At 36.0% G+C, this 21668-nt stretch overlaps 1 protein-coding gene across 8 annotated transcripts in view; it reads left to right on the forward strand.

Annotated features, from left to right (window-relative positions):
• LOC123877430 (filamin-A) overlaps positions 1 to 21668 on the forward strand; it is a 92605-nt gene that overhangs the window by 34781 nt on the left and 36156 nt on the right. For 3 of the 8 annotated variants that reach the window (XM_045924221.1, XM_045924222.1, XM_045924219.1), the window contains exons 2-3: positions 1175 to 1287; positions 2192 to 2242. In XM_045924221.1, the coding sequence (XP_045780177.1) occupies positions 2239 to 2242 (4 nt within the window). In that variant the 5' untranslated portion in view covers positions 1175 to 1287; positions 2192 to 2238. Of the gene's footprint in view, positions 1 to 1174; positions 1288 to 2191; positions 2243 to 11999; positions 12325 to 21668 lie in introns of those variants that run through there. The other 5 variants (XM_045924223.1, XM_045924220.1, XM_045924218.1 and 2 more) reach the window with 3 other exon arrangements.

Consider the following 21668-nt stretch of genomic DNA (forward strand, 5'->3'; position numbering starts at 1 on the left):
TTACAAATTATTTCATCGAATGATTTAGATTGCTTAACAATTTCTGATGAAACTTTTACAATATCGAATATTTACTAGGCAATTACGTTTGATTATATAGACTAAATGGCGAATGATGAACTTTATATAGATATAAACCATAATAGACTTTCATCTATCAATAAATTGAGGAAATTATGATAACCACGACTTCATTTGTGTGGAATTGTCAAGATTGATTTAAAGAGCTGTGAAAAAGAAACAGACAGAAAGACATACTTTCGTATTTATAATAATTCACTATTATTTAGTAGTGTGGGTTAGTTAGGAATGGCTTACCTACTAAATGTACTACAAACTAGTTGATTCATCATCTTTTAATTGTTGATTTGTTGAAGAATAGTCAGTTATGACATCCAACACAACAGGTTATCTTTCTTTGTTTTTCGTAAACAACGAGAAAATTCATTCATGCGGCTATTTCAAGTGTCTGCCTACCTATTCAGAAATCTGTGTGAATTCTGAAAAAAGATTTTCATAGAGCGCTCGCTCATTATGTAGTGATGATTGATGCTTCGGCAATATTCAGTGCTGGTAGAGAATTTTTATATTTTACTACCATTTTTTAATAGGTAGTTAGTAGTTACGTATCATTAGGGAAAAGGAAAAACGGAACACTTATAGGATCACTTTGTTGTCTGTCTGTCTGTCCGTCCGTCCATCCGTCGTGTCTGTCAAGAAAATCTATAGGGTACTTCCCGTTAACCTAGAATCATGCAATTTGGCAGGTAGACAGGTCTTATAGCACAAGTAAAGGAATAAATCTGAAAACCGTGAATTTTTGGTTACATCATTAAAAAAAATTAAAATGTGTTTAAATTTTCAAAGTAAGATAACTATACCAAGTGGGCATTATATTATGAAAGGGCTTTACCTGTAGGAACATTCTAAAACAGATTTTTATTTATATTTATGTATAAATAGTTTTTGATTTATCGTCCAAATTGTAGAAAAAAATACCCGAGTAAGGAACCCTCAGTGCGCGAGTCCGACTCGCACTTGGCCAGTTTTTTTTTTTAATTTGTACAGGTACATATTTTATTATGGGCGATGGATGGCGAGAGTCAGAATTTCTCTACGTGATCAAATAAAAAATGAACGTTACGTTTCCCTCACGTATTCTTTGTCATTCCAGAGGCAGTACCAAGAGGCTGGGTGAGGGCAGCGATCCTCGTTGGTACATCGACTCTGCATACGCGTCCTCCCTCAAAGTCTCCCTCCGACTACCCACCCGCCAATTCCTTGAAGGTAAGCCATTAAAAAATAACGAGCATACGAGCAGGCGAGTCACCTGATGTTAAGTGATTAACATTTCCAGCACCTGAAAAACCGGAGTTATTCAAGGAGCGGATAAACAAGTTGAAAAGTCGGTTTTTTAGGTTTTTCATTGAAGGGAGTTAGTTCCACTGTTAGCATGTGCGTGGAATATAGATCTGGCACAACGGACAATGGGCGGGCGAAGTGGACATGGCACCCAGGTGAAATTGCTTATGGTGGCATGCGGTGCACAGTTGTAAAAAAGTTGGCTTCAGGAAAAATACACACTGATTTTAGGTTTTTGCAGCGGCGATTCATCGATAAATTTTTTGATATGAAGTAAAACGTGTCAGCAAAGTAGTCTATGCCACTGCGCAATTGGTTCGTCAGTCAACCAGAGCCATAGAACCTATATAGTTGAATGTTTTACCTGACGCTAACTTAAGTAAGACCCCGTTATTATGGAGCTGATGGTTAAAGGGCGGAATTTTAATTTAATTTGTGCCAGAGAGTTGTGAAGATAGAGAAAAAAGTAAGGAAAAAGTGAAAAAGGGTTGTTTTTTGTAATAAAATAGAAACTAGAAACCGATGCCTGTCTCTTGGACATTGTGTGACCAGCCGCCCGTTTGACTATAGTTTAAATTACAGAAGTAAACAGCTGAGAATCACAGTAAATTACCTGAGATCTGAAATAAACACTGTATATCATTATTTTATCTACTTAAAGTTAGGTAGGATTCTAAAAAATGTAGAGTCCACCTCAGCAACCCAAGCATGATCATTGTGACAAAATTATCTCTCTTTGGCCTTTGTCGCTCTTATTTTACTATAGCTGGGTTATCGATGTTAGGCAAATTCTTTGAAATTCTATTTCAAAGAACGCTTATATTTACAGAATTCTACCAAACAAGCTTGCGTCAGAGTCAACTAGCCTTAAACGTAATGGGTATGTTAAATTTGCCCCATGACCCTGTTTCTTGTTTTCATACTACCCCTTTTTTGTACCATTACCATACAACCTACCTCTGATTTGGTAGACTTGATAGTTGTTAGTTCTTAGAAACCAATGGTTTTTTCCCTGTATTTGTTACTAATATGAAATTGTAAACCAGTTAATATCCAGACTATCTTTTCAAAAATTATTTTTCATAATCTGAAAGAAAGTTTAACAAAGAAATCAATATCAGCGCCATCTCTGGATCACTCGTTTAACTTCGACGTGGTTCAGGGTTGAACCCTGTAAGCGGCGAGATGATTAAACAATACATTCGTAGATGGCGCTCTAACTACTTTTTCTTCACAAACTTAAAGCTTGAAAGAAAGCTTTCGCATTTATTCAATGTTCTTCTTTCTTCAAAGATTTTTTTTTCTGTAAGGTAAAAAACTACTTAATATTTAAAGCTTCAGAATAAAATGGAAGACCTCGCGACAGGCACTGGGATGGTGACAGTGGTTCTGTAGTCGGACCTCTTTTTTCGACGTTCGTCGTTTACATATACGCATAGCTCACTCTGTTTAACACTATAGGTACCTATTCTAGACTATATTATAACTGACTTGCATAGTCACTAAGTCATCAATTTTCTTAAACTTAAATCATCGTGATTAAGCCATCGCCGACTCACTACTGAGCACGGGTATCCACTTAAAATAAGTAGGGTTAGGCCATAGTCCACCTGGCCAAGTGGGATTGGCAGACTTCACACACCTTTGAGAACATTATGGAGAACTCTCAAACATGCAGGTTTCCTCACGACATTTTTCTGATATTTATGTAAATGCTTAAAACGCACACAGCTCCGAAAAGCGCGGCACTTAAATACACATTCTTTTTATGATTGTAAAAAATAGAATCTTTTTTTATAAGAGTCCCGGATTTTAGAATCGTTGACAGCCCTAGTGAATAATATAGATAGATAGAGTGACGCAACTCTGCATGTTTTATGTGGACAGGTGTCGGAATTCCGTTATAATATACATTTATAATATATTGTTTATACATATAACGGTTGGTAGTTAAGTAGGTATTTTTGTAACGTCCCTAAGGAAGATTAGGAAGCGCTGAATGGTTTGGAAGGTTAAGGGAATAAAAATACAAAATATAGGTACCTATCTAAGTCTGAATCTGAAAAACTGATCTATCCACGCACTGCGTAAACTATTAAACGAATCGGGCTGTTTGTCATGCGGACAGAAAATTCAACCCGTAAGGGGGTAAAATAGGAGTCGACGCAGATGAAGTTGCGGACATAAGCTAGTATTATTATAAAATATATAAAAGTGTGTCACCGGGATCAAAGCTGGATGGAAGCTATACATAATTTTGTTTAGTAGTGATGTGTAAATTGCGGTGGTGGGGCGCGTCATTTCAAAATAGACAAGTTCTAACTTTCATAAAAATTGGTTAAATGGATAACCCTTTCGAAATCCCTCCGGATGTAAGCTAATCTCTGTACCAAACATGAAAATCGGTTTAACGGATGGGCCGTCAAAAGCTAGCAGACGGGCAGACGCACTTTGGCATATATAGAATTGTTTTTTTAAACTACATTTTCGTTCTTGTCTGCGAAAGACTAATATAATATGTATTGTACTACGCCATTTTGGCATATACCTAATATAACCCACAAACGGTACATTATAACAAAAACAAATCAGTCAACTTGCACCCCGAAGGGTACCGTACCATCGTACAAGTTATTAACGCTTTTTAATTTATTTTAATTTCATAGCGGCTATTTTGAAATTTTTATTATTTGTTGTTAGAGTGGCAATAGAAATAGGTACCTACCTAAGTACCTACGAATTCTGTGATTTCAACACGCTACCTTAACAGTTAACGAGATACAGCCTGCTGATAGACAGACGTACAGACGGACAGCGGATACATAGTAATAGGGTTCCGTTAGCACCATTTGGGTACGGAACCCTAATACGATTTAAAAATCCGAATAGTATTTCGAGTGATTATTAGTGCCAAAGCTTATGAATAATTTTCGTTCGGTGGGCGACACCGATTCTCCAGACGAGTTTCTCGATTCAAGACGGATTCAAAGTGGGTGAGTCATGAGCGGTATAATAAGAAGATATTTACGCGTAGGGGTTGAATGAGTTTCAATCATTATCATCAAAACGCTACTGCCCAGCGGGATGATTCGCCGAACTCATTTGACATTTATTTTTAATCCATTGAAGGATTCCTATGAAAATTTATTTTAATGTCACTCAGGGAAGTGGCAATGTAGAGCCAACCGATGACAAATGAGCTCGGTGGCTATCGTTCAGTGTATTCATCCTAGTTCAGTATTGATCACTGAGTTAGTGAATCACCCAGCTGGATTGGGACTGGTTCGAGCAAATTAGTTATCAAAAATTAAATCCCGCTAGGATATGGAACGCCCTTCCGACATCAGTTTTCCTCCAATTTTTAACCCCCAACCCAAAAAGAGGGGTGTTATAAGTTTGACGTGTGTATCTGTGTATCTGTCTGTGGCATCGTAGCTCCTAAACTAATGAACCGATTTTAATTTAGTTTTTTTTTGTTTGAAAGATGGCTTGATCGAGAGTGTTCTTAGCTATAATCCAAGAAAATCGGTTCAGCCGTTTGAAAGTTATCAGCTCTGTTCTAGTAACTGTAACCTTCACTTGTCGGGGGTGTTATAAATTTTTAATTTACACTTGTAATATGGGTTACTTTAGAGTCAAGAGTGAATAAGCATCTTCTAGGCAGGTGCGCTCCATTTCATCGTCGATGGCCTCCCTGGCACTGTGGTCTTATTAGTGGGAGGTCCCGGGTTCGATTCCCGGCAGGGCAAATTTGGAATTTTATAATTTCAAAATTTTCTCTGGTCTGGTCTGGTGGGAGGCTTTGGGCGTGGCTAGTTATCACCTTACAGGCAAAGCCGTGCCGCCAAGCGATTTAGCGTTCCGGTACGATGCCGTGTAGAAACCAGAGTGGTATGGGTTTAGTAAAAACTGCCATATCCCTTCCAGGTTAGCCCGCTTCACAGAACACTCCCATATTAGACTGCGCTATAACTTACCACCAAGTGAGATTGCATTCAAGGGATAACTTGTGTCTAAATTAAAAATAATAAAAAAATCTTACACTGTAGGTATATAGACTGTAGACCTGGAGAGTAACAAAAGCTACTTTTTATCCCGGAAAATCAAAGAATTCCCAAGGGATTTTCGAAAATCCAAATCTACGCGGACGAAGTAGCAGTCAACAACTAATCACACTAATATTATAAAGGCGAAAGTTTGTATGTGTGTGTGTGTGTGTGTGTGTGTGTGTGTGTGTGTATGTTTGTTACTCCTTCACGCAAAAACCATTGGACGGATTTGGCTGAAATTTGGAATGGAGATAGATAATATCCTGGATTAGCACATAGGCTACTTTTTATCCCGGAAAATCAAAGAGTTCTCAAGGGATTTTCGAAAATCCAAATCTACGCGGACGAAGTAGCAGTCAACAACTAATACTGGAATAAATGCTTTTAATTCGAATTTGGAATCACAATTTTTTTAATTTAATGATTCACAAGATTATTTAAAAATGGCGCTAGCGGCTAGTTTCACATGACTCACAACTTCAAGTGTGAACACGTCCACGCTCTAAGGAATTCAATTTTTCGTATACTGAACCTGTGCCAAATGTGACGCGATCATTCTAATACTACAGGAAAAAATAATTTCACACGAAAAGAGACACGAAGACGCGTGAATAAACTGAATTTACAAAACATCCTTTAGAATAATAAAATAAATGTTTAAAAATGATTTTTTTTAACGTACTAAGTAAGGCAAGGTAAGTTCTTAAGTATTGGATTGCCTGTTTTAGATTTTTCTAAAAATATGTAGATTAAAATTACAGGGGCTCAAAGATTTGTATGTAAATTTTTAAGACCGCGTAACTTTGAAGCCAAATATTTTAACAGAAATCTGGAAAAATTTGAAAATGATTTGTCGGGGGTGTTGAAAATTTTCAATTTACACTTGTTCTAAAATTATTTATATTTCTTGTTATATGTATAACCTTTGTACAGGACTTCGTCTGTGTTGGTGTTAGCTGGCGGGCGTGCTCTGCCTTTTTGGAGTTTGGACCAATTTTTTCGGATTATAGCTAAGAGCTATAATCCGAAAAAATTGGTTCAGCCGTTTAAAAGTTATCAGCTCTTTTCTAGTTTTCTTGTAGAAAAGAAAGTTAGATAACCCTTAGGTTCATAATATTCAAGTGTCAATTGACAAATGTCAAGCTGTCAAGATGGACGTTGCCTAGATACATAATTATTTATTTGAAAATGATGTTTTGGAAAACTCAGATACTTTAGATCGTAGGCGCGGAATAATCCAAGAAAATCGGTTCAGCCGTTTGAAAGTAACAGCTCTTTTCTAGTTACTGTAACCTTCACTTGTCGGGGGTGTTGAAAATTTTTAATTTACACTTGTAGACTAATTACGTCAAATGTACTAACATTTCACGCGCGCCAGTGACGTCGAAGCCTCGACGTTTTGTTACAAGTTCAAACCGATCAAACCGAGGGTTCACTCACTCTAGTTCACTCTGTAATTATGCTATTTTTTCATCCAAATCAAGTATGTCTACATTTCAACTTAATCAGACAGAAGTAACGTAAACATCAGTTATTTACAAATGACTTGAAATTGATTGCCATTGAATTGAAATGACTGATATGAATTGACGGAATGACTACATTACGAACAAAAACGTATAAAAAATCACACTAATATTATAAAGGCGAAAGTTTGTATGTGTGTGTCTGTGTGTGTGTGTGTGTGTTTGTGTGTGTGTGTGTATGTTTGTTACTCCTTCACGCAAAAACTACTGGACGGATTTGGGTGAAATTCGGAATGGAGATAGATAATATCCTGAATTAGCATATAGGCTACTTTTTATCCCGGAAAACCAAAGAGTTCCCACGGGATTTCGAAAAACCTAAATCCACGCGGACGAAGTCGCGGGCGTCAGCTAGTTATAATATACGCATTCTATCCAGATTGGTACTAAACATAGATCATTGGTATCGAACCAATTAATTCACTTTAAGTATTTGAACTGTAATGAAAACATTTTTTGAACAAAATTAAAGAACAAAAAAGGAATTCTTTGGCGCTACGCCAGTATTGTCCAAGCGCCGATCATATTTCAGACGTTTAATGATTTTAAAAGGTTTTTACAGATTAAGTAAACATAATTATTTAGGCTTAAGAATGTCAGTGACACCAAAAAAAGTCAGGGCATTAACGTTACCACATTTAATAATACACGTATTTAAAAGGGAAGAGATATTTTTTTTCGTTATCTCTACCGATTGAGATTGTTTCCACTGGATAATCTCTTGAAGAGATTTCTCCTTCAGTGTTTATATTCCACGCTCTGGTGACGTATGTTCAGCGGCTGTGGCTCTTTTGACATTGCACTAACTGTAAATAAAAAACTAATTTTTAATAATGCTTAATTTAAGAAAATTACTGTCCGCGTCGCTTTCGCACAAAGTCATCGATTTCGCACTTGGCCAGTGTGGAAGACTATTTAGAGATTAAAATATATTTCTTACAAAGTTTGCTAAAAAAATAGGCAGTCTGTCACTTACAGATTAACTCAGTTTTTGGAAATGTCCCAAATTGAATCAGGTCGCAAGTAAACATCGATTAATAAAGTTGATTGCGATTCGCGATATTTTAGGCATTTCGCCGGATAATTTACGAGTAAGACGGCCGTCCGATGTACAGCATTAACGCTGAATTCCGTAGATCTTGGGATTTGCAGATTTTGATCGAATAATTAAAAGGCGCTAAAGCTGAGCGTACTTTTACTTTGCGCAGCCTGCTTAAATAGCCCGTGTAATTTTTTTAAATACATATTTTTAAGGAAATCTGATAAAATCACAAACACGGTTGATTATGTAGAGTGTGTCCATAAAACTTTATTGAGTTTGACTGGTTAATGTGCATGTGTTTTTTTATAAGCCTATGTGCTAATCCAGGATATTATCTATCTGCATTCCAAATTTCAGCCAAATCCGTTTAGTAGTTTTTGCGTGAAGGAGTAACAAACATAGACACACATATATACACACAAACCTCCGCCTTTATAACATCAGCGTGATTACTATGAAATAAAATAAACTTCATTGTAATGTAAACGTAAATTTCAAGATTTTTATTGATGGAATCACGAAATATATTAGGTGACAACTCGTAATATTTTAAAGTGGTTTCCAAGGGCATTTTCCATTTTCCAGTAGAAAATAGCTTCGACCCTATATCTAAGCCAAGATGTCAGATAGACTGTCATTTGTCAGTGTTAACGTTAGGGTTGTCAGCAATTTACCGTTTTATATTACTACCTTACTAGTTACTTCTACCCATATTATAAATGCGAAAGTGTTTCTGTTTGTCTGTTTCCTAGAATTTCGCGAAATTTCATACAGATATACCAAGCTTACATCCCAGGGACGGACAAAGGCTATTTTTCATCCCGGAAAATCAAAGAGTTCCCATGGGATTAAAAAAAACTTAAATCCACGTGGATAAAGTTTCGGGCATCATATTGGTACACATATTATTATTGGCGTCACTCAGAAAAGCACGTATTACTTAAATATTTTTATCGAATTATTGGAATGTCCTCTCCAAAACCAACACAAAAAAACACAAGTTTAATGTGTAAGGTTATCCGAGAGTTTTAATCTAAACAAACTAATGCCAAAATAAATAATTTACGTAGAGCGTGATTGCTATCACAACATCTAATTATCCAGTTCACAATCCAAATACCGAAAATATGCGATATCGCTCCGAATCTCAGAAGGAGACTGAACTAAAACCTTCGAAACACCCGTATTTATGCAAGTTCAATCTTGTTGGCCTCCTAGCAACAGATTGTATGACATCGAATGAGCGAAATATCGATTTTATCAAACTACCTGCATTAGATAAATTAATAATTTTATATTATTGTTGACAATTCAAATCAATTTTTAAAAGTAACCTTACAGTTCGGCCGTCCTGAATTTAACACGTCCTCGTGTTTCTAATCAATCTTGTCATGTCAGTCGCGGGCTTCCCTGCCCTAAGTCAAATCCAAATCATGGGCTATCCTGCCCTCCGTCAAATCATTAAAACCTATCCTTGAACTGCCGAACTCTCAGTTTTGATATCCAATCAAAAATAAATCCAAACGACCATTCTCTCATTCGATGTACACGAAATCTGAATTATTTACTGCAAGTTACTTTCCACTTCACAAAAGACTAAATTCTTAAAAAAAAAACTAAAAATTTTAATCACCAAATCAATTTCAATAAAATTTTTAATCAAATGTGGGTTGTTTACAAAAAGATACCAAAGCGAAATTAAGACAACGTGAGACACGTCCCGCTTCTGAATTATTGGCGTCACTCAGAAAAGCACGTATTACTTAAATATTTTTATCGAATTATTGGAATGTCCTCTCCAAAACCAACACAAAAAAACACAAGTTTAATGTGTAAGGTTATCCGAGAGTTTTAATCTAAACAAACTAATGCCAAAATAAATAATTTAATTAGAGCGTGATTGCTATCACAACATCTAATTATCCAGTTCACAATCCAAATACCGAAAATATGCGATATCGCTCCGAATCTCAGAAGGAGACTGAACTAAAACCTTCGAAACACCCGTATTTATGCAAGTTCAATCTTGTTGGCCTCCTAGCAACAGATTGTATGACATCGAATGAGCGAAATATCGATTTTATCAAACTACCTGCATTAGATAAATTAATAATTTTATATTATTGTTGACAATTCAAATCAATTTTTAAAAGTAACCTTACATTATGTAGGACGGATATTAACCTATAATTCAAACTACTAGACGATCGGGCTGTTTGGCATGCAAATAGTTATTATGACGTAGACATCCGCTAAGAGAGAATTTTTGAAAATACAACCCCTAACAGGGTAAAGTAGGGGTTTGAAATTTGTGAAGTCCACACGGACGAAGTCACGGGCATAAGCTAGCTATTAATTAGTCTGAAAAGAAAATAAAAATTGGCAACCCTAAACGAATCCAATGGCATTTCCTTCGAGACGTTAAAATGTGTCGTTTATCGAGGAAAATGGTAATAATGTGTGGTGAATTATTGCATCAATTATAATTATTACACTTTTATCTGCTGTTTTGTGTGTATACCTACTCGTAATTTTGAATACCTCCTTAACGACCTGCCTGGTACAATGATAGCTGTGGATGAGCGGACGGTCCTAGTTTCGATTCCCGGCAGGAGTAATTTGGGACTTTGTAAATTCTAATTTCCAAAGTAGATTAAAAATGGTTTAGTGGGAGGTTTCGACCTAGGCTATTAACAGGGTTCTCTCTGTCACTTACTCCATACAGTCGTAGCCCCAATTTCATTTGAATATTAAGCAACCAAAGTCCATGAAATTTTGCAGACATATAAACTAATATCTGTGCCTGTAGTGTTTCAGATTTTTCTAAAAATATGAAGTTTTAAATTACAAATGCTCTAGATTTGTATGTGAATTTTTAAGACCGCGTAACTTTGAAACCGAATATTTTAACGGAAATCTGGAAAACCATAGGTATAGATATTAGTTCACGGAACGTTTCTACAAAATTCCATTGAGTATGATTGGTTAGTAGGTATTCCAATGAGAGACGAACTACGTTTGTATGGAGTGAGTGACGGAGAGGCCCCTCTTAACGATCCTACCGGAAACATTTACAAATTCAAATGAATTCAATATAATAAATGAAGTCTGACAATGGCAATTTCTTGATGTTTTTCACTAATATTCGCTGTTGTTTAGATTTGGAAAATTTGCATTTTGAATTCGAAAATCCAGAAAATCTTTTAAAAATGAACACCAAATCACTCACAATATCTCTCGACACTACATAGGACCTCAAAATGAATGAATCACGTCACTGAAAACACATACTTTACCCAAAATAACACGTGACGACATCGAGTAAGACCATGGAACACCAAACCTGAAGGTTTCGTTCACTCGTTAAAAAATTACAAAAGTGTCAGCTTGGAACTAAATTAAATTTTTTAACATATTTAGTAACAAGATTGCATTTAGATAGAGTATTGCTAGATCTTGCTCGCAACCTCTTCCGCGTGGATTCAGTTTTTTATTTATAGATTAATTATGACTTAATTGAAATCCGATTATAGGAGTGTTTTCTTAAGTCGGTTTCCTTCTTGTGAATAATAACGTATAAAATTTATAGTTTTTCCTAAAGCACATAAAATTCATTCATGTTTATATTATTGAAATAGCTTAAGATAAAATTAATCGATATTATTGACAGATAGAGTAAAAGATCATACTGTAATTTGTTGAATAAAAAGCATGATTTATTGAATGACAAGCATATGACAAGAAGTAAGAAAACGTTGTTCCTTATATTACAGTCATTTTGTGTTCAAAAAGGGGGTTACCTGAAAGGTTTTCCGGGAAGATTGGTTATCGTCTAAAAACTGTTTTGGGCGCCATTTTTCCAATATGGCGCCTCGAGCGGCAAAGATTCGAGGCGGCAAAATGAAAATTCTGAAAGAGCATTTGAAATCTATAAAATCACCAATTTTCTAAATTCCTGGAAAACTTTCCACGTAAAACTACCAAATGTCTGGACTATTAATCTAAGAAGAAAACAATGAACTTGTACACAAGTCAGGTAGGCCGTTTAGCAGGAAATAGCTACTCTAGTGATATGACAACTCTCTTGGCATATATCACCGAAAATAACACGTGCCGAAATGTTGAAAATAAGCGTAATTATAATAAAATATATAAATAAATACTTAGTTGCATGTTACTACGCGGCGGGCTCCCACGGGCTAGTCGCAAATCGGGCGCACCGCTGTGCGGTACCTTCTGGAATTGGAATACATTCGAAATTTAAAATCTTAATTTATTAGTGGCCAGTGACAGTGAAAGTGTTCGGTAAAATTTAAAAATACGGTTCGTGTTTGGAATGGCGGGAGTACGATCTCACAGATTATTATTTTATTATTACATATTTTTTAATACGTCACACAGATAACACACAACTTTTCATACTTTTTTTTTTTAAATAAAAAATATATGAAAACTTTTTAAACGTCAAATAAAATTGTTGTTGGTGAGTGAAGTCGCTACGAAAATGCTACGAGAATTGAAACTTTGCTACGAGTGATTCATCTCGATGTAGGAGAATCGTAGATCAATAACGTAATCGTAGAATAATAAGTTTTCAAAGCTTATTGAAGAGGTCTTTTAGTAATGCAAGAAACTTTTGAAAGACCAATAAATCAAATAAACGCATTTTTTGTGAGGAAATTTTACATTTATCGGATGCTAAAAATATGACGAAGTCTTGACGCAAATATGTGCTATTACAAGCTCTACACGGAGTGTCTTGCATAGTATATCATTAATAGAAACTATTAATTTAGCTAAGCAAAAATGTCTTAGCTATAGACAAAACATAGTAATAAATCAAGATTATAAGAGAAAAAATTGATAAAAAATGTCTTCGGTCACGGAAAATTTTCGGTTCTTAGCCGAGTTTTACTTAGTATTACACTATTTTAATTCAATCACTTCTACACTAATAAATGACTCTTATGAAGTATATAATTAGGACAGAAGGTACCTCATTAATTATTGAGGTATTTAAACTTAAACTATCATCATCAAAAATCGCCGCCGGCTCAATACTGAGCACAGGTTGGACTTTCAGAACTCAGATTCAAGAGCCATACTACATACGAATTACATAAATTAACTAGTATTCTCCTGATTTTCGATATCCGAGTTTCTTTTCTTTGCTGGTTCTTTTCAGTAGTACCAGTATTTCGAACCAGTGGTAGATTCACTTAATGATTCGAAAGTACTTTGTAAAAGTTTATTCGTTTGAAAAAATCTTTTCTACCTTTTAGGGTTCCGTTCCCAAGGGTGCCAACTCTTCGATCCTATGACTAAGCCTCCATTGTCCGTCCGTCTGTCGATCTGTTAATCTGTCAGCGGCTTGTGTTTCAAAACTCAAAATCCAAAATATTTTTATTCAATTAAACTTTTACAAGTACTTTTGAATCGTCAAATGTATCTACCACTGGTTCGGAATGCCTTTCTTATGTTTGCCTCATGAACAGTATTTATTACTGTTCATGAGGCAAACATAAGAAAGGCATTAGATAGAGTTGAAGTTTTATCGCGTGTGTATTTTTCTATTGCCGTTGAGACCACAAATAAAAAACCAAGATGGTGAATTTCAAAATGGCCGTCAGGCTAATGAAGAAAATTTAATGGTACCTATGTAGTGTTATGTCTTGTACGATGGTACGGAACTCCACGGAACACACTGGCACACAGTCCGACTCGCACTTGGCAGGTTTTTTGTGAGAGAGATCTTTCAAGTGAGAACGCGTGTGGGATTATTAATATAATCTCGTAATTTTGAGGGTTATGTAAGAGTTTTTTGTCAAAGTGGTAAGTTTGCCTAGTCCCACAAGAATCTAACATATTAAAATAATTGTATCAAGGCCAGTTTTATTCATTCGTTATATTTATTGCGTGTTATAAATGAACACTTGTGCTCGTTACGAGAACTGGAGTTACAATTTTAGATGTTTGAGCCAAATTTCCATGCATTAGTTCAGAATTTATATAAATAATGTGTCGTTGCGAAACTTTTCCTACATCGCTTTTAACCTTTCCAAGTTGTGTAATTAGATATAAGTAACATAATATGTATGCCGTATTATGAACTAGATGATGCCCGCAACTTCGTCCGGGTGGATGTAGGTTTTTAAAAATCCCGAGGGAACTCTTTGCTTTTCAGGGTTAGAAAGTCGCATATTATGTCCATTTCCGGGACGTTAGCTACCTCTGTAAAAAAATTCATGTAAATCGGTTAAGCGGATGGACTTTTAAGAATCCCATGGGAGATCTTTGATTTTCCCGGATAAAAAGCAGCCTATGTCCATCCCCGGGATGCCAAATAACTCCGTACCAAACTTCATCAGTCAAACAGAATCGGTCAAACTGTTGGGCCGTATAAAGATAGCAGACTAACAGACAGACACACGTCTGTCTCTCCGTCTCACATGTCTGTAGACGAAAGGTACACGGATAGATTGCATGATGCATCCCGGAGATGTCTCCGGGATTCAAGTTAATATGTGCGCACACAGGCTAACTTCAATCCTGAAAAATTAAAGAGTCATCAATCCCACGGGATTAAACAAATAATTCCACGTAGACAAAGTCGTGTGGGCATCATTTATTTGATATACTGCCTGTGACAGCTCCAAAACCTATCGCAACATTGCAGTCCCGTCGTGACCACGACTCATACAACTGGGTCAAACTCATTGATTTTCCAGGATAATAAGTAGCCTATGTGTTAATCCAGAATATAATCTATCTCCGTTCCAAACAGCCAAATCCGTCCAGTGGTTTTTGCATGAAAAAGTAACAAACATACACACATACACACAAATTTTCGCTCTTATAGTATTAGTGTGAAGTGTGCCTATTTGAAGCCCACGACTTAGTCCAAAAATCGCCCAAATATTTGGTTTTCCGGGATAAAAGCAGCTTATATCATACTCCAGGTCTTTAACTATAAACGGGCAAAAAATCACGTCATTACGTTGTCCCGCTGTGATATGATTGAAGGTATTGATACAAACCTACAAAAAAATAATCCGACAAACAACACACGTTTGAATTAATAATACGGGTAGTGATGTCGTTAAACCACAAAATGAGCTTAAAATCATTAATGTCAAGCCTAGTCTCTGCGCTTACGCATTCATTATAATGCATTCGCTTGTGAACTTCTTAAGAGGGCTCTCTCCGTCACTCGTTTCATACAATCGTAGTTCCAATTTCATTTGAATATCAAGCAACTAAAGTCCATGAAATTTTGCAGACATATTCTAGAAACTAATATCTGTGTCTGTGAGTGTGTGTTTTCCAGATTTCTGTTAAAATATTCGGTTTCAAAGTTACGCGGTCTTAAAAAATTTCATACAAATCTTTGAGCCCCTGTAATTTTAAAACTACATATTTTTAGAAAAATCTAAAACACCACAGACACAGATATTAGCTTCTAGAATACGTCTGCAAAATTTCATGTACTTTGGTTGCTTAATATTCAAGTGAAATTGGAACTACGATTGTATGAAACGAGTGACGGAGAGAGCCCTGTTAAATCATTAGCAGGCAGTAAATGTACATTTGATTGCCCATTTATTATAATTATAACAACAAAGCGTGAAATTATTAATTACACATTGGCAATAATTTAATATTAGCAATTATTCATTCGTACTTACTACTTACCTACTTCGTATTTCATAGGTGCTTTGTTTAATTTATTCGTTATCACCTTAACTCATTCTCGGTTCGCTACTGAGCACAGATCTTCTCTCAGAATGAGAAGGATTTGGTCCAATTATTATGCGCTCGAGGATGCCCGCGACTTCGTCCGCGTGGATTTAGGTTTTTAAAGATCCCGTGGGAACTGATTGATTTTCCGGGATAAAATGCCTATGTCAATAACAGGGACGCAAGCTACCTCGGTACCAAATTTCATACAAATCGGTCAAGCGGATGAGTCTTTGAAAATCGCGCAGGAACTGCTTGTTTTTTCGGGATAAAAGTATACTTCCCCGGAATGTATCCTAAGTCTGTACAAAATTTCACTAAAATCGATTCAGCGGTTGAGCCGTGAAAGCGTAGCAGACAGACAGACATGCTTTGTCATTTATAATATTAGTATGGATGTCTATGATGTCACATCTGTGAATTTCATACAAGCTTCCTTACTAAGCGAACGTTTTGACGTTTGATATTTAAGTCACTAATTTGACCAGTAGTCATCATCCCTATTATATTGCTTGAAACGTACATAGGACTTCGTCTGTGGTGGCGTTTGCTGGCGCGGGTGTTGTGACTTTTTGGAGTGTTTTTTTTTTGTTAAAACTGACTGGAAAGCGCTCTGGGGGGGTGCCGTGCGTGTGTCGGCGAGCGCCGGCACGGACGGGGTCCATGCTTGTATGGTTTGGCTAACTTGTTGCAAATAACTACAAACTTGACATTGGCTAATCATTGTAAAAGCCAAACGAGAGAGAAAAAAAAACGTACATAGCTCTGAAAAATTAGAGGCGCGTGTCCGGGATCGCACCAACACAACCTCTCATACTTTTTCATCGCATCAGCACAACCTCTTGAGTAGGAAGCGGACATCTTAACCACTAGGCTATCACGGCCGTGCAGTTGTAAAATTTAGTTTAAGTAGCTCCTAAGTCATCTCTACGGGCGAAGGAATCGCAAAGAGTCCGACCTACTACCGTATAGTCGGCAATCATATCGCCTTATGGATATTGGTCTTGACTTTGCTCAGACTTTACTTAAAGTTAAAACGAGACAGATTTATGTGACAGTCATACATCTGTATCGTTTTAACTGAATCTTAAGTCAGATCAAATTCATAGTCTGTTCTATGGATCTCAGCGTAAGAGTTAAGTATCGAATTTGGTGGCGCGGCGACACTATCGCCGCGATTCTGTCTTCAGTGCAGATGGCACCTTAGATTCCGGGATTTCCAAGAAAACGCTATGAAAATAATTGGGCACGATCACAGAAATAATCGGGGTCATCTATCCTCACTCTCCGTGACCGAAGCAGCGGTCGCCAAGAATGTCTCATCAGAATTTATACATCCGTTCAGATCCCAGCCTCCCAACAGCTGCGCGGAACGCTCCAGCGAAACTGTGCATTAAACCAACTAATCTATTGAAATTGAATGAAATTAACTTAAATTTATTTCTCTTATCAAAGTCAAGATTACCTCAAAAAGAAAAATGGAACCCTTATAGTATCGCTTCGTTGTTTGTCTGTTCGTCTGTTGTGTCTGTCAAGAAGACCTTGGTACTTCTCGTTGACCTAGAATCATAATTATATGGCAGGTAGGCAGGTACAAGTACTTAAATCCGAAAACCATGAATTTGTTTTTTTTTTTTTTTTTTTTAATTTATTTAATCAAAGAAAATTCACAAGAAACTATAATATTATCGCTCGCCAAACTGGTGTGCCAGTTTGTTGGCGAGGTGGCGCTCTTATTTTAACTTATATAACTAACTTACACATTACATTACACCTTAATCTATACTTATAATAAACTATACTACGACTAAATATTTATTTAAACCTACCTACTCCGTTAGGGAGTCCCTAAGTAGGTGTTCCTTTAACCTCTTCTTAAGGACCCCCTCACTGAGCCCATCTCTGTCCTCCTCAGCCCAGCCGATTACATTATATAATTTGGGTACTATATATGCGTTTATTCTTTTGCCATAGTAGTTATAGGTTTTTGGCATTGAGAATCTCACCTTCCTATTTATTCTAGGATTATCCCCCATTTTAACCTTTTTTTTATAAATAGTTGAGAAAAAATTATTTTTTACTATTAAATATTCTACTTTTTTGTTGATAGGTAAAATTTGTAAGTCTTTAAAAATACTGTCATATTGTCCTTTGTATTTTTTTTTCTCTTTTTTTCCTAAAATATGTTTTAAAAGTCTAATTTGTATTTTTTTAATTTCTGTGAGATAGGTACTAAATGTTCTGCCATAAATACTCAAGCCATAACTAATTACTGAGTCTGCTAACGCATAGTATACTACTAGTTTTGTATGTTTACTTAAAACTCGGTCTAGGTGATAAAATTTTCCCAATATTGACCTTAGCTTGTTGCACACAGCTCCTATGTGAGATTTCCAATTAAAATTTTGATCTATGATCAAACCTAGGTACTTATAATTATCTACATATTGTAGCTGTGGACATACACACGAGTCTTTAGCACCATGCAAGCAGTCATAGCTGTGGCCAACTATACCTATATCTTTATACTGAACCATTTTAGCCCGTCTGTTGTATGGCGAGTATATATGCATGCATTTCGTCTTTTCCATATTAATAATTATACCATTATCATGCGCCCATTTAATCACATTTTCAAAGTCTGACTGGATATGATCGCGCGCCTCCCTCACGTCCTTTGACGCGTACAGCAGACACATGTCGTCAGCATACATATATACTCGACATTTTTTAATCACATTGACTACACTATTAACGAGCATCAGGTAACCCACTGGCCCGTATATTGAGCCAGTCGGTACTCCCAGGGTTACGTGCCACTCGTCGCCCTGAGTCCCATCAATATCGGTGCGTATGGTTCTTTCCGACAAATAATTGCGGAACCACTCATTGGTGGGACCTGCAATGCCACACTCCTGCATGGCCAAGAGTAGCACTTCTTTTTCCAGCGTATCGAAAGCCTTCTTATAATCAATAAAAAGAGCTAAAATTTGCCTACCACTATTTAAATTGGCATTTACTTCGTCTGCAAACTGAGTGAGGGCTGTAACTGTACTCCTGCCTCTCCTGAAACCGTGTTGTGCGTCTGTCAATATGTTATATTTTTCTAAGAACCTTGATATCTGGCCCACAATTACTTTCTCAACTATTTTATTAATTATAGATAGTATGGCTATCGGTCTATAGTTTGTGTATTCAAGATGGCTACCACCTTTATAAATAGGTCGTATGATTGCTTTTTTTAACTCTTGAGGATATAAGCCATTTTGAACACACAAATTCACAAAATAAGCCAATATTGGGCTCAACCGGTCTGACATAGCCTTTACATCTTGTACCCTAATTTTATCAAAGCCTGGAGATTTTTCACTACTTAACTTCCTAATTATTTTTTTTATATCTTTATCATTAACTTTTATATATCTAAACGAGACCTCACTGTTTTTGACATATGTGTTTCTCTCTAAAAATTTAACACTGCAATTATGTTTTATTTTCTCTATTTCTTGAGTAAATGTTTTAGAAAACTCATTACAAATACAATGTATACTATTTATTGTGGTTACATCACAAAAAAATATTCAAATGTGTTCATGAACAAATAGTATTTTCCACTTTCAAAGTAAGATACCTATACTAAATGGAGTATCATAAGATACCTGTACATTGTAAAAGAGATTTTGATTTATTTTTATGCATAACTAGCTGATGCCCGCGACTTCGTTCGCGTGGATGTAGGTTTTTTGAAATTCCCGTGGAAACTCTTTGATTTTCCGGGATAAAAAGTAGCCTATGTGCTAATCCAGGTTATAATCTATCTCCATTTTAAATTTCAGCCCAATCCGTCTAGTAGTTTTTGCGTGAAGGAGTAACAAACATACACACACACACACACACACACTCACATACAAACTTTCTCCTTTATAATATTAGTGTGATAGTTTTTGGATTGTCTTGCAAAATGTGGAAATAAAATATCCGAGTACGGAACCCTTGGTGCGGACTTTTTTAAGTATTTAAATTCTGTGGTCAATAAATTAACTGCTCTCATCTCAAAATTAATACGGTTATTAAAATAAACGTCAAAATAAACAACCACGTACATTATGAAAATCGTCAGGCAAAACGATTACCGCGTCATATAACACGACCTTTCAAATTAAATATGGTGGTATAAATATCATGAAAACATGTTTTTTTTTTAATAATCTTGTACCCCAATATTGTCCGTTTGCTTCATACTTTATAGATCACAAATCAAAACAAAAATATCAAAACTGTGAATATATGAATCGACCTTGCTCTACTGATGTAGAGTATGTCAAATGTTTTTTTAAACGGGCGACGACGCCGGAAATAAAAAATATTTTTGGTAATTATTATAATTTCAATTCAACATTTACAATTTATTTATTTCGTGTAGACTATCCCTGTCTTTTATGCTACGATTTAAAACTTATTTAAGATTTAAGTCGACTTCGTTCGATAATTTGTTTTTCTAAAATTATTTATATTTCTTGTTATATGTATAACCTTTGTACAGGACTTCGTCTGTGTTGGTGTTAGCTGGCGGGCGTGCTCTGCCTTTTTGGAGTGTTTTTTTTTTGTTAAAACTGACTGAAAAGCGCTCTAAGGGGGTGCCGTGCGTATGTCGGCGAGCGCCGCGCCGACACAGACGGGTCCGTACTTGCATAGTTTAACTAACTTGTTACAAATAACTACAAACTTGACATTGGCTAATCATTGTAAAGCCAGACGAGAGAGAGAAAAAAACCTTTGTAAAAGGTACCTACAATTATTAGGATGGCATATACCTTATAGGATGTAGGATGGCATTATTTTTTTACTTAGTGCCACACAAACCACTGTCAACTTTATTGTGTACTAGATGATGCCCGCGACTTCGTTCCCGTGGATATAGGTTTTTTTAAAATCCCGTGGAAACTCACTGATTTTTCTAGATAAAAAGTAGCCTATGTGTTAATCCAGGATATAACCTATCTCCATTCCAAATAGCCAAATCCTTCCAGTAGTTTTTGCGTGACAGAGTAACAAACATCCATACTTACAAACTTTCGCGTTTATATTATTATTATAGAATAGAAGGACTGCGTTTATTGATAGTAGGACGTACGGCCTTACATAATGGAAACTGGTTTACTGAAGCTGCGAAAAACAACTTGTTAACAAGTCCATCAAGCCTGTCACTCACCACAAAAATAGATTATGCTCCACATTTCACTGTGACAAAAATTATGACAAAATATTTGAAGTTATTTCATATGTTATTTTCTAAATATTTTCTTTATCCAATGAACTAGTTTGTGGTAAACCTAATTGGCTTATTACAGAGAGGTTGTAGTTGGAAGGCTTTGGCCGTCGCTAGTTTCCCTAAAGTGGCGCCAAACGATTTAGCATTTCAGTAATATATGCCTCTCCTCATGATTCGTTATGAATTGAAGGAGTTTATTATATTATAGTGTTTATTTTCAATCTGAGACTAAGGCTAGGCAGCCACTTACTGTTTAAAAAGTAAAAAGGTGTGTTGTAAGTAGTAATGTTTAACAGGAGAAATTTAAAAAAAAATGAAATATTGTAGTTCAAGTTAATATTAAGCCATTCACTAAAGTTGAGAACTATAGAGCGCATTTGACTTTGCTTAGACTTAAGACACTGTTAAAATGAAACAGCATTATATATCTGGCATAAATCTGTCTCATTTTAACTGAAACTTAAGTCTCGGCTATAAGTAACTCAAAGTGCACTCTATACTTAGAACTCGACATAAAGCTATCAACCATTAGTCCTTTTTTTTAAAGATTATTATTAGCCATGCTTATCATATGACTAAAATTCCCCTTTCCCCTCCAACTAAGCGCAAAGCTGTGTTACGAGTAGGTACGACAATAGTGCAACAGGTGGGGTTTGAACCGCCGACCTTTCGGAATTCAG

The sequence above is a fragment of the Maniola jurtina genome, chromosome 23 (genome assembly GCF_905333055.1).
Source record: "Maniola jurtina chromosome 23, ilManJurt1.1, whole genome shotgun sequence".
In the NCBI taxonomy this organism is placed as follows: domain Eukaryota; kingdom Metazoa; phylum Arthropoda; class Insecta; order Lepidoptera; family Nymphalidae; genus Maniola; species Maniola jurtina.